General features: G+C 28.6%; 1 protein-coding gene across 1 annotated transcript; it reads left to right on the forward strand.

Annotated features, from left to right (window-relative positions):
* Positions 1 to 4,275: 4,275 nt before the first annotated feature.
* Positions 4,276 to 8,242, forward strand: LOC114422892 (DNA-3-methyladenine glycosylase-like). The gene is made up of 5 exons (XM_028389451.1): positions 4,276 to 4,718; positions 6,556 to 6,613; positions 6,952 to 7,035; positions 7,127 to 7,268; positions 7,486 to 8,242. Exons 1-5 carry the CDS (start codon positions 4,337 to 4,339, stop codon positions 7,762 to 7,764), a joined length of 945 nt encoding a protein of 314 aa, XP_028245252.1. The 5' UTR covers positions 4,276 to 4,336; the 3' UTR covers positions 7,765 to 8,242.
* Positions 8,243 to 12,941: the final 4,699 nt, after the last annotated feature.

The raw sequence follows: 12,941 nt of genomic DNA on the forward strand, positions 1-12,941 counted from the left end.
GGTGCACCCAGTATTATTGCTGGTGCACCTAGCACTTAAGGGGAAAAGACTGAAATACCCTTAATCCGTAAGTCTTTTATGGATCAACTTGATCTGTAAATCTTTTACGGATCAACTTGATCCATAAGTCTTTTACGAATCAAGTTGATCCGTATGCGCTTAATATCAACATACGGATCAACTTGATCCATATTAACCTTACGGATCAACTTGATCCGTTCGATTTACGGACCACCCTCACGTACACCCATCACAAATGCGAAGAAAGTACAAGGATAATTTTGACATTTTTAAAAAATGTTGGGTGCACCACCAATAATATTGGATGCACCTAGCAACACCCTAATAGAATTGACGAAGAAGGTTAACGTGTGTATTCTAATGCCACATCAATTCCAGGCAATACCATCAATCATAATCTTAAGATATTAATTTAGTTAAAGAACTAAAAGGAAAAATATATATTCTATAAATTATAAGAGAACGTAAAAATATTATACACAATATAATTTTTTGTCTCCTAATAAAAATATGTTTATTTTAAATTTCTTAACCAACGCTATTCGAATATTGATTAACATTTATTTTTAAAGAACCCCCGCCAGATTTTTTGGAAGAAATTTTGGAACAATGACCCAGACCAATTGTCAAGAACGGAAAAAAGGATGGGAAATCTTTGTCTTTGCAGGCCACAGGTATGTCTCAGAATTAAAGGCACTGGAGTAGGATTTAAGAATTTTATGGACCCATTACACCTTGCATTGAGAAAAACGCTGCAACTAAAAGAGTTGTGATTTGGGTCTTACCTATGATAAGGAGTGCCATTACCAATTTTCCATTTCAACCAATAAATACTTCACTTATGTCCACCTATTTTAAGACACACTTATAATATATGACTTTTATTTTTTTATTTTTTGCTTAAAAGGAGGGTACACCTAGTTGTGAACTAGCTATAAGATATAGCATTTTACCGATTTTAAATATTTTTCTTATCACCTAGAGGGATTATTTTTTTGCCATGATAATCCTATTTAACTTCATGATTGTTTTTTTTATAAAAAAAAAAACACCTACAATCTATATAAAAAATATATTTTCTACATGGTAAAAACTTAACAATATGTATAAATCATTTAAGAAATGCAAACATTAATGTTATATATTCAATTATGTATAAATGATTAAAATTGAATTAAAATAATTTTGATTCTATTTTTTTAGAGTAAAGTACCAAATTAATTCTTCACTTTTGAAGACGCTGTCAATTTGGTCCCTGAGATTTAAAAAATATCAAAATGATCCTCGACTTTACATTCCGTTTGCCACATTAGTCCCTGCCATTAGTAGTCTTTTAACATCGTTAGTAAATGTGTGATGTAGCACGTTAAGTGTCACCTGGACGCACACGTGAAACTTCCATATCAGTTTCTTCTACTTGCCATGTAAGGAGAGACTAAATTGACATTAAAGGGACTAAAATGACATAATTTAGGTGATCATCTTTTTCCTTAAAATGTTAAAACCCTAACGGCTACTTTAACATTCACGCTTTCATTCCATTTTTCCTCCTACTCATACTCTCATCCAATTCTTATTCTTCTCCTATTCATCTTTCTCCATCTTTGTAGTTCTTCTTCTATTATTTTGTAGTTCTTCTATTACCCACATCACCGTCACCATCATCTTTATCTCCTTCTTCCTCAACTTCTGGAATTCCATTCACCCCTAAAGCCCCTCTCATTCATTATTGGGACACATGCATCTCAAGCAGAGAACACTTCCTTCTCTCAAAAGCTTCACATCTCACACTACACCACTACGCTATTCTCAATAACCTCTTAAACCAAAATCTCAAACCCTTCACTCTCAAAAACTACTCCAACAGTTTAAACGCAAACAACAACACGCTTGAATGATATAGTGCTGGTTCAACATGAGAAGACCAAATGCAATGAAAAAACAAAACCCTTACCTCTACTGGAAAGCACCGATTGCGTCAATCAACACTGGAGGGTGACGATGATCGACGTGGAACACACAAAAGCACTGATTGCGTCAACGAACAGTGAAGGGTGACGAAGAACGACAACCACCACCACTGGGAGAGCGATGATCGACGTGGACCTAGCATAGGAACGCTATCCTTCAACCATAGGAGGAAGAAAATGGTAAGAGGGAATTCATCACGTTTTCAATTAGACTAAAAACTATCAAGGATCAATTTGATACTATATACAAAAATTGACTCTTCATTTTCCAATATAATATTTAAAATTATGTCATATTAGTCCCTATGACGTGACATTACTTATTTCCCAATTATGCTTGTCACGTGTGCGTCCAGGTGGCACTTAACGTGCCACATCACACATTTACTAACGGTGTTAGGAGAGTACTAACGACAAGGACTAATGTGGCAAACCGAATGTAAAGTCGATGATCATTTTGATATTTTTTAAATCTTAGAAACCAAATTGACAGCGCCTCTAAAAATAAGGGACTAATTTGATACTTTACTCATTTTTTTTATTACTGAGATTGAGATAAACAATTTTTGACTACATTATGAATGGTCAAGAACTCAAGATGCGGTTGTAGTTGCATCTAATCAAATGAAGTTATCACCTAAGGCCCGCCATCCGTTTTTTTAAATCATTTACAGCCTAAAAAATTAATTATTTTGTTTTGTAATATTTATCTCAAAACTTTCTTAACTTCCTATGTCCTCCTTTATCTTTCTTTATCTTTCTTTTTCTTCTTTCTTCTGAATTTTAGTTTCTATTTTAAGTTACTTGGATGAAAGTATGAATTGAAAAAATATAATTATATTTTTCATACATATAAAATAGTTCATTTTGGTTTTATTAAGTAAACTATTTTTTTTTTACTTTTTGTCATTTTTTTATGTTTAATTTTTAGTATCTTTTGTCAATGAAAATATGTTAAGTGGTGATGTGACAAATTAATAAAATATTACATTATTGCTTAATAAATTCTTTAAAATATAACATAAAAAATATCAGGTAATAAAATAAAAAATTAATTTAAGTAATAAAATCAAGGTGAATTATTTTACAAGTATGAAAATATTTAAGCATAAAAAATTAATATTTTAATCTTAAAAAGTTTACAAGTTTTGGTGAGAATTGTAATATTGATAATTATGATTGAAATATTTTCCTAATTAAAGATCTTGAAAGGAGTGTTAATCAACATAAAAAAATTAATGAACAAAAAAATGAATAGTCAATTAGAAGTATTAAATTACATTAAAATATTGAGATAACTGATACATTAAAATATTGGATTTTTTGCCTAAAATATCTTATTAATTATGTTAAATCTAATTATCAATATACTTTTACATTCAAATAAAAAATAGCTCCATCACTATGTTTTTTTTAGAGAAGGTCTTTTTTTTGGATGAATAAAAAAACAGTAATATTTTTTAGAGAAGCTCTATCACTTGATATATGTCTTATATTTTTTTTAAGTCTTACCAAAAAAACTTGAAACCATACTTATAATTGACGGTCATATAGTTAAAAAAGTTGCAAGACTTTTATTTTTGGGATATTTATTATTCACTTAAGGTTTAATGTTTATTAATCACGTAAGATTTAACGGTTAAATTTACTCATCCTTAATTTTCAAATCACACAAATCTTCTCATTTAATATGCTGAATGATTTATCATGAGAGACGCCGCAAAAATTAGGCTAAATGGTCTTAATCTGCTTATGCTTATAATTGAGAGTGCCATCAAAATGTACTCAAGAAGAACACAATTCAATGGATTTTAGGTATATAGAGTTTTCGGTGTTGGTTTATGTTTAAAAAATCTTGTAATGTCAACATTTGGTATTAGCCGTATAGACATATGTTTGTGTGGGTCAAGGGCAAAAGTATCCTTATCAAGAAATTGTGTTGCGCATGCCAGAAACTCTAATCAAATATAGTTTTGAAAATATAAACAGAATCTAATTCAATTGATTAAATAAATTATGAGTATTGTAAATTTTTTATATGGTATTTAATTTGTACAGATAACAATATTACTTAAAAATATTAAAAGAGTCTAATTCCATTGAATATAATATGTGACTGTTATAAATATTCTAATATCGTATTTAATTACTACTCATAAAAAAAAATTGATTGAAAATCAAGAACCAAAAATCTTTGTTAGGCATGAAAAACACATTTCAACAACCAACTTAGGCACTATCCATTTTATTATAAAACCCCACATTTTTATGATCAATTCTCATTCCCAACCCACTTTAACATACACCTTCCAACATTATTTTTTTTCTCCTCTAGCTTCCACACTATGTCTAAAACGAATGTGAGAAGACATGCTCTTGAGAAGTGCAGGAGTGTGAAAGAGACACAGAAAATATTGAACCACAGTTTTTTCACCAGAAACCTCAAGAAAGTGTACCCTATAGGGCTTCAGAAAAGCACTTCATCTTTGTCTCTGTCTTCAATTTCATTGTCTTTGTCACAAAACTCAAATGACTCTTCCCAGGCTGATTCTTTGACTCCACTGGATGAAAAGATTTCGCTGGCATTGCGTTTGATTTCGCCACGGGAAAGAAGAGAACCTACAATAGCTGCTTCTAATAAGCCTCTTCAGCAGCAACACCAACAACCACCACACACTACTGAGCCTGGGGAATTGAAAAGATGTAACTGGATCACAAAGAGCTGTGGTATGATCAATTTCATTTTCAATACCTTTATTTTTCAATTTTGCAAGTTCATTAGAGTCAGTTTCGTGATGAATGTTTAGTAGTTTGTACTAAGTTTCGGGTTTAAACTTCATTGTCATCATTCTTCATCATTTTTGTAGGTTTAAATATTTTTTTTATATAATTTAATATTTTTTCATTTTTGTACTTATCAGTTTTTAGTCTTTACAAAATATATTTATTTTATTTTTCGTCCTTAAAACACATTAAATAACATTTTTTTCACACTTCAAAATATTTTTTTAACTATTAAAAGTATTGTCTAAAATGTCTTAAGAATAAAAGATAAAACAAACACATTTTATAAGGATTAAAATAAATTTTTTATAGAAACAAAAAATGAAAAAAAATACTAAATTATAGGGAAAAATTATATTTAAGCTTTTTTAGTTATAATTTTACAAATTTTGACTTAATGTAGTCTTCTTTGCGTTTAAACAATGACTCCTGATGCTAAGTGCTAATTAAGGCTTTGATAAACTTCTTCACAAGTACTTACCGGAGAAAATAAAAAAAAATATATAAAATATATTGATTTTAACCAATAAGCTAAAATTAACTCATGTTCTTAATTTTTAGACAAATTATTAGATGAGAGAAAATTTAAAAATGTTGTGCATAGTTGATTTTAAATTATAGAAGAAACTCATTTATTTGTCTTTTTATGGACAAATTTATCGAAGCAGAGTCTGACAATAAAACACCATAAAGACATTCTCACAGGAAACCAGTAACATTTGTAGTTTCTTTAAAGCATGGTCGATATAATTTTTAGCCATTTTGATTGGGGATTGGTTTATACATGCTTATTTCAAGTGGGGAAAAAATAAAACAAAAATTTTAATCATGAAAGCAAGTCTTTCTACCTAAAGCTTCTAAAGCTTCTATTTTTGTAACAACGATTCAACAACTTCAGTAGAATAGGTTGCTTTCACTTCAATATCAATGCCTCATAGCTCGAATGTAAAATCATACCTATTAATTTGGATATTTTGTTCTGCTTGCTTAATTGCTGTTAAAGGTGCTGATAGCATTGCAGCACTATGGTCAACAACATCAGAAGATTATTTTGAGTAGTTGAAGTGTCAAACACCAACTTAATTAGCCCATATAATAAATGTAGCAAAATATCCAATTGGTCCTTGTTAGAATTAATTATCATGTTATTGACCATAAATATAAAAATAACGGCAAAACCGTACCAGATATCTTATTTTGCTAGTACTCGACAGTTTTAAATTAATTTCCCCCACATCCTGTAGGTTGTACCTACTTCTAGTTCCCTTAAAATAAAAATAAAAAAGAACCTACTAGTTGATGTGTCAGCTGACTTTTAGTAGTAATTATATTTAAGGTAGATTTAAATATATTTTTTATCTTTGTAATTTAATATTTTTTTATTTTTATTCTGTAATTTTTTTATTTTTATTCTTATAAAATATGATTGTTTTATTTATTGTGTTTAGAGTGTTTTAGATATTTTTTTTTCATTGTTTAAAACACTTTTTTTAATGTTTAAAATATTATTGAAAATACTTTAAGGATGAAAAATAAAATAAACATATTTTATAAAAATTAAAATAATTTTTTTTACTAAAACAAAATATAAAAATATTAAATTATAAGAACAAAAAATATATTTAAACCTTTAAAATAAGATGATCAAAATGTTGGATAATACTGGTCCAACTATGTATCCTTTTCAAAATGGTCCAAAACATAGGATTATGTACATACCTCGCATAATTTTTTGGTAGTATCTAATTCCACAAAGAACTGATCTAAGGGTCATATGCAGATAAGGCGTACATAGAATTTCATGATGAATGCTGGGGAGTTCCTGCTTATGATGACAAGTAAGTTCTAAGCACTGAATAGTACTCCCTTCATTTTAATTCATGAGCTTTTTAAAAGTTTTAAAATTTTATCACTTCCAAAAAAAAAAAAATCAAGAAAACAACTATTTTGTCTTTCAACAATACTTTATATATTGGTATGTTACCTAAATATCTAATTAATTCACAATTATACTCTAAATATCTTATGCTAATAATTGGTATAACTAATAAGACGAGTGGTTCACTTTATATGAAAATGATTTGACATGGATGGAGGAACATTGTTGCACTATCTCACAACTTTTTTTTTTCTTTCCCTAATGGCAATTATTTTGATTGGGTGAACCATGAAACAGCAAATTGTTTGAGTTGCTTGCAATGTCTGGATTGCTCATGGACTACAACTGGACAGAAATTCTAAAAAGAAAGGAGACTCTAAGGTAACATTGTGTGTGACCGATTCTAATTCTATACATGTTTTGTTCTTAATCAAATTAATATAGTTATATTATTATACAATGTTTGATACAGAGAAGTTTTCGCTGGATTTGATGCTAATACTGTTGCCAAAATGAAGGAAAAGGAAATCATGGAGATTGCATCAAACAAAGCACTTTCTTTAGCCGATAGCAGAGTTATGTGCATAGTAGACAATGCCAAATGCGTAATGAAGGCAAGTACAGATCACAATCCATGTCTATATATGCAAATTTTAAATATTCCTCTTTTCAGTTTCATGGTAGCAAAGTTAATTGATTCTACCAAAAGGTCTATTTCAGTTAGTTGAAAATAATTTATGCGTTATTATAAATCCTCATATATCTATCTGTTTCGATTCATAAGTATAAATAAATAAAAAATAGATAATTTTTCTTGTTCTTTATGCACAGATTGTAAAAGAATGTGGATCATTCAGTAGTTACATATGGGGTTATGTGAATCATAAGCCAATAATAAGCAGATACAGATACCCAAGAAATGTGCCATTGAGGAGTCCAAAGGCAGAGGCACTTAGCAAGGACTTGGTGAAGCGTGGATTTCGGTTCGTGGGTCCAGTGATAGTACACTCTTTTATGCAAGCTGCAGGGTTGACCATTGACCATCTTGTGGATTGTTATAGGCATAGTGAATGTGTGAGCCTAGCAGAAAGACCTTGGAGGCATATCTAACATACACTCTTTCACTGGCAGAATTTTCAGTTGGGGTTTATAAGCACACCCTCTCACAAAGTTTTTTAGAGAAATTATTATTACATGAATGAAGATCATCATGGTTTCAACCAAACTTCAGAGTCTTATGAATTCCTTTTCGTATATTAAAATTTCTGATTTCACTTAAAAATTATTTAGAACCATAAACACATGCGGTTTTCCGTACATATTCCGTACATATTGGACAAATAAAGACATGAATGTTGTATAGTTCCTTTCTTCTTTTTTTTTCCTTATATTTTTAGGGGGAATTTGGACACTTTTTTCTTCCTATTTTTTTAAGTGTGCTGTCCCTTTAATTAAATGAGGAAAATAAAAAGTGTGCTTTACAAATAGAGTGATACCAGAGAGTGAAACCCTTTGTTGCTAGAATGCTATTTGTTTGGTATGGCAAGTAAATACAAATAATGACAAGACGAAAGAGGTTATGCTCAAAGATATTTGTCTATTATTTGTCAGCTTTTGTAGTTTGCTTATTATTTATTATTTCTCATGTTTTTTAGATTTATAATTCGGTGTTTGCTACCTACCCATATTATTTTCTATTCAAAGTTATTTGTGAAGAAGAAAAGAAAATAAGTGAGAATTATGGAAATGGAAGAACCGAAAACCAACTAAAATAAAATAAATTGCAAAGGTCAGAACAGAGTCTTCTCTAAGAAGTGGACCGGTAGAGAAATAATAAAAGACAGAGTTGAGAATAAAAGGTATTAATTTCTTTTGGTTACATAAAAGGTATTAATTTAGGAACCAATAGATATTTTTTCATATTTTTTATTGTTTATTTGTTAACCATATTGTAGGCATTTAAAAATTTGATTGGTAATTTAAAGAATAAATAAAACGTAAGCAAAAATATACAGATAGAACATTCAAGTTCCATTTTCTATTGAGTGAGGAGAATAGTTTGTATTTTACATATTTTTAATATACTTAGTGTAAAAAATTATAATTTATAATTTAAAATATCATTTTGTTAATATATTATGAATTTAACGTGTAATATCCTGTTTTGAGGAGTTAACTTACAAATTGCTAAAACATTTTGATTATATGTGTTCGAGTGATTGACTGATATGTTCATGGAAATTAAGTAATTATTTAATTCTTTAGTTATTATTATTAATTAATGTTATATGCGAATACTAGATTAAGGTTTGTAAGTAGCTAGAGAGAGCAATTAGTGTCTTAGTGACGTGTACCTTTGGATAGTAATTTCATAATCAGTGATACTTATATTGAGAATAAAACACTTATAGCTCATTTAGAGTCAGAGTAATCAATAAATAACGCAATTCATATACCTTAAACTGATGCAAATTCTAAAATAATTATATTAGAATTTTTGTGCAATCTTAATAACATCTAAATTTTATTCTTGTCTCCCTAGTTTATCCAAATTAAAAAGACATCAATTGTTGTTATAATAATTAATTGCTATAGCTATTCTTAGTATTTTAAATAACTATATTGTATCTCCACATATTACCAGTTGTGCATCTAGCAACACTACGTGCCACTTTCCTTCAAATTCTTTCTTTGAGATCTCGTAACACTTTTTTTAACGTAGGCACAATAAATCCTCGGGTAGCCACATTTCCAATAGGCAAGCCTAAACCTCACCACCGTACACCTTATTTTTATTCTCTCTTATGTTTAAGCTAAAAATAACATAACTCAAACATCCCACTGCCATGGCTCCTTCTCCGTTGATTAACGCAAGCTAGCATACGCGATCCACACAACACCCCACTATTGCATGCTTTTCTCTCATCCATGAAATCCCTCTCTTGGCCTTTTTCTTTCCTCAAATCAACAAATTTTGTTCTTGTATGTAGAGAATAGCAACGACCTCACCTCCACAATCTCGAGTGCAAAACCCCTTCCAGTTTCTGACTTTCATTTTTGATTTTGGTAACGCAATCTGCACCAATCGAGGGTTTAGAATTCTATGGCATAAATCATTGTTATTGATTCCAATTGCCTCTGGCTGAATCTCTCCCTATTGATTATCTATGATTTGCATGCTTTCAATTAAGTTCTAAGTGATTAGATTAAAGCTGGATATGTTAGTGATGTGATAATGTGCTTATGTGCTAAGTGGGACTAATTGCTTGAATTGTGGGAGTTATGGCTCTAGATTGTGAAGCTTATCACTTGGTGATTTGTATGGTAATCTCCTGGCTTAGAACGTGCATTGTTGTGTTTTAAATTTGCTATTGGACCATTGGAAGTCTTAATTATGTCAATTGTAAAGATAATACTTATAAGTCCTTCAATGTAAATGTAGTACTTATCCTTAAATTCCTAATTGTGTAATGCACCTTTGTACTGCTCGTCTTTGTACTAGTGTAAATGTGTAAGGCTAGTTATATTTATAGTGGTATTATACTTGTAAATCTCCTCCTTTCTTTTTTTTTTCTTCCACATATGTTGCATGGGTTACTCCTTGGCAAACAACAGAAAGATTAGACAGAGCAAGGAGCCTGTCTAGTAGGAGAATGCTAGATCCGGATGCAAGCTTTCTACCTTGGGGGTCTTCCCCTCTATCCTTGATTGTTTTGTTTTCTGCCATGTTCTGTAGATATACTACTTTTAAGGAGATAACCTTGTTGGAGACGGTTGTTTTATGTTTGTTTATTTGCTTTTGGTGATAGCATCTCCATGGCCTTTTAGCCATGTGACTTTTGAACAACTTGTCTATTAAGTTTTATGATACTGAATGTTAAGTTTATTAAATATGCTCTATATTTAGTTTACCTTATATGTTTCCACCTTGTTCTTAAATTCAATTATAACTATATAACAGGTAACCGAGAGTCAACTAGGTTTATGCCTTGTTTTATATATTTCCATTGAGCTTTTGGTTTATTTTTGTAATAAACATATAGAATTGTTGATGAGGTAGCTGTTGACTTCAAAATAATCCTTAAAAAAATATCACAATGACCATTTTTTTTTTTGAAAAAAATCACATTATTTTCTCTAGTCTTTCTTAAAGCTGTCCAAATTCTGTTAAGTAAGATTTTCAAAGCTGATTTCTAGCTCCAACATGGCAGGTCTTTATCCAGTGACAAGTATAAAATAATTTTATATATACTATCATCCACAATTATAAGTTATCGTTTGGATTAATTTAAGATAATTATATGAAAAATCAATAAACTTATCATACATGATGGGTTGTGATTAAATGAGTGGAAAACTTTTTATGCTATATAATTATTTTATCAATTCATTTTATCGACACATTTTTAAAAAGTATCAACTATAATGGCAATTATAGAATCTTTACTCGCAATTATAGAATTCTACTAAACAATTAAAACGACTTAATTTTCACCCGTTATTATTTTGGGAACAATATACACTAACAAGGGGTCACTAATAAGAAAATTGATGATTAATCTCCAGGGTTTTCCCTTCTAATTAAAACACTTAGATATCCCTCCAAAAAATATAAAACTCAAGAATTGTGCCCATTCAAACTGATTATTAATCACATATTTGTCCCTGCATACTGACAACTTACAGATAACTCACTATTCCTATGTAAAAACACCATGGGTAATCTTAGCAACTAACAACTTACAGACAACTCACTATTCCTATGTAAAAACCCCATGGGTAATCTTAGCAACAGTATGGAGAAAGCCCTATATAATACACTGGAGATAGCCCACTATAAATTGAGGGTAATATAATAAGTTTAGTCATCAATAAATTGATGAGTTGACTCATCAATCACAAACAATAAACATGGAAAAGAATATGTAAGACAATAGGCTTACTTGTGTGTAATACACTAAGTTTCAAAACCCACTATAATACAGACTACTTTGCTCACTATAATTAATATTTTTTAAAAATATTTATGAAATTATTAGTATCTAGATATATTAATTATTTTCAAATACAAATAATTTAAAAATAGTATTAGTTTCTACATAATTCTAATTACTAGTTACATAATTTCAAATACCAAATAATTTAAATAAGTCAAATACAAATTATATAAACACTAGTTCACATTCTCAGAACATGGAAACAAGTCTAATCACTAACTATAGTAGGTGAATCAAAGAAAATTGTGAACAAACACTACTAAAAAAATAAGTTTTAACACCGGTTGTTTGAAAACCGATATCGTTAAGCACTTACAACATCGGTTTTCAAATAATAGATGTTAACAGCTCGATTTAGTACGACTTTAACATCGGTTATTTGAAAACTGATGTCGTCTAAGCACTTACAATATCAATTTTAAAATAACCGATGTTAATATAAACTTTTTTAATTATTTATATATTTTAAAAAAATCATATATTGACTTATTAATTATATTTTAATTAAAAAATATAATAATTAATAAACAATAACAAATTCAAAAGTAAGCATTTAAAATTAAACTAAATTATTAAAATAATTTTTATAATTTTAATTTTATTATTTCATGATTATCATTTAAATATAACGCAAATTTATAATAATTATTGCATATCAGTTCATTTGAAAATAAAAAAAAAACTATTTTTAATAGTTGAGTTTAAATTTTATAGAATATTGGTAAAAATAATTATATCGTCAAACAATTAAAATTTATTATTAATATATTTTATTTAATTATTATAAAAATAAAAAATTTATCATACAAAAACATTTATACAGACAATGTATGTATTATTTATTATCAAAATGTCCAATAAATATTTAAAAAGTATATTTTATGAGATATTTGTCATCATTCAATAAATAAATATTAAATCATCATTATATTTTAAAATCTCTACAAACTTATACCTACGGCTACTTTTACTTATGGGTATAATTAACTGTAGATTAAATATATATAATTTATTATTTTAAAAAATAATATTTTTTATTCATGTAAATATGTTTTGATTTTAATTTTAATATGCATAAATAAATATTAAGATTATTTACTAAATTTTTTATTTTATAGAAAAACATAAAATTTGTAACTTAGTTATAATATTTTATTTATTTAAATAATTTATTTCAATGAAATTTTTTTTCCATACAAACATTTTCAATAACAAATGCTAACTAACCCCTCTAGGTGTAGCCTCATTTTATATCTTATATTTTATTTATTGTATGAAAATGAAAAAAAG

Source organism: Glycine soja, chromosome 8 (assembly GCF_004193775.1).
Source record: "Glycine soja cultivar W05 chromosome 8, ASM419377v2, whole genome shotgun sequence".
NCBI classification, from domain to species: Eukaryota; Viridiplantae; Streptophyta; class Magnoliopsida; order Fabales; family Fabaceae; genus Glycine; species Glycine soja.

Excerpts from the sequence above, each read along its gene's own strand:
- LOC114422892 (XM_028389451.1), top strand. The coding sequence starts at position 4,337 with ATGTCTAAAACGAATGTGAGAAGACATGCTCTTGAGAAGTGCAGGAGT. Across the intron at positions 6,614-6,951 it reads GTTCCTGCTTATGATGACAA|CAAATTGTTTGAGTTGCTTG; the intron begins GTAAGTTCTAAG and ends ACCATGAAACAG. Across the intron at positions 7,036-7,126 it reads AAAAGAAAGGAGACTCTAAG|AGAAGTTTTCGCTGGATTTG; the intron begins GTAACATTGTGT and ends TGTTTGATACAG.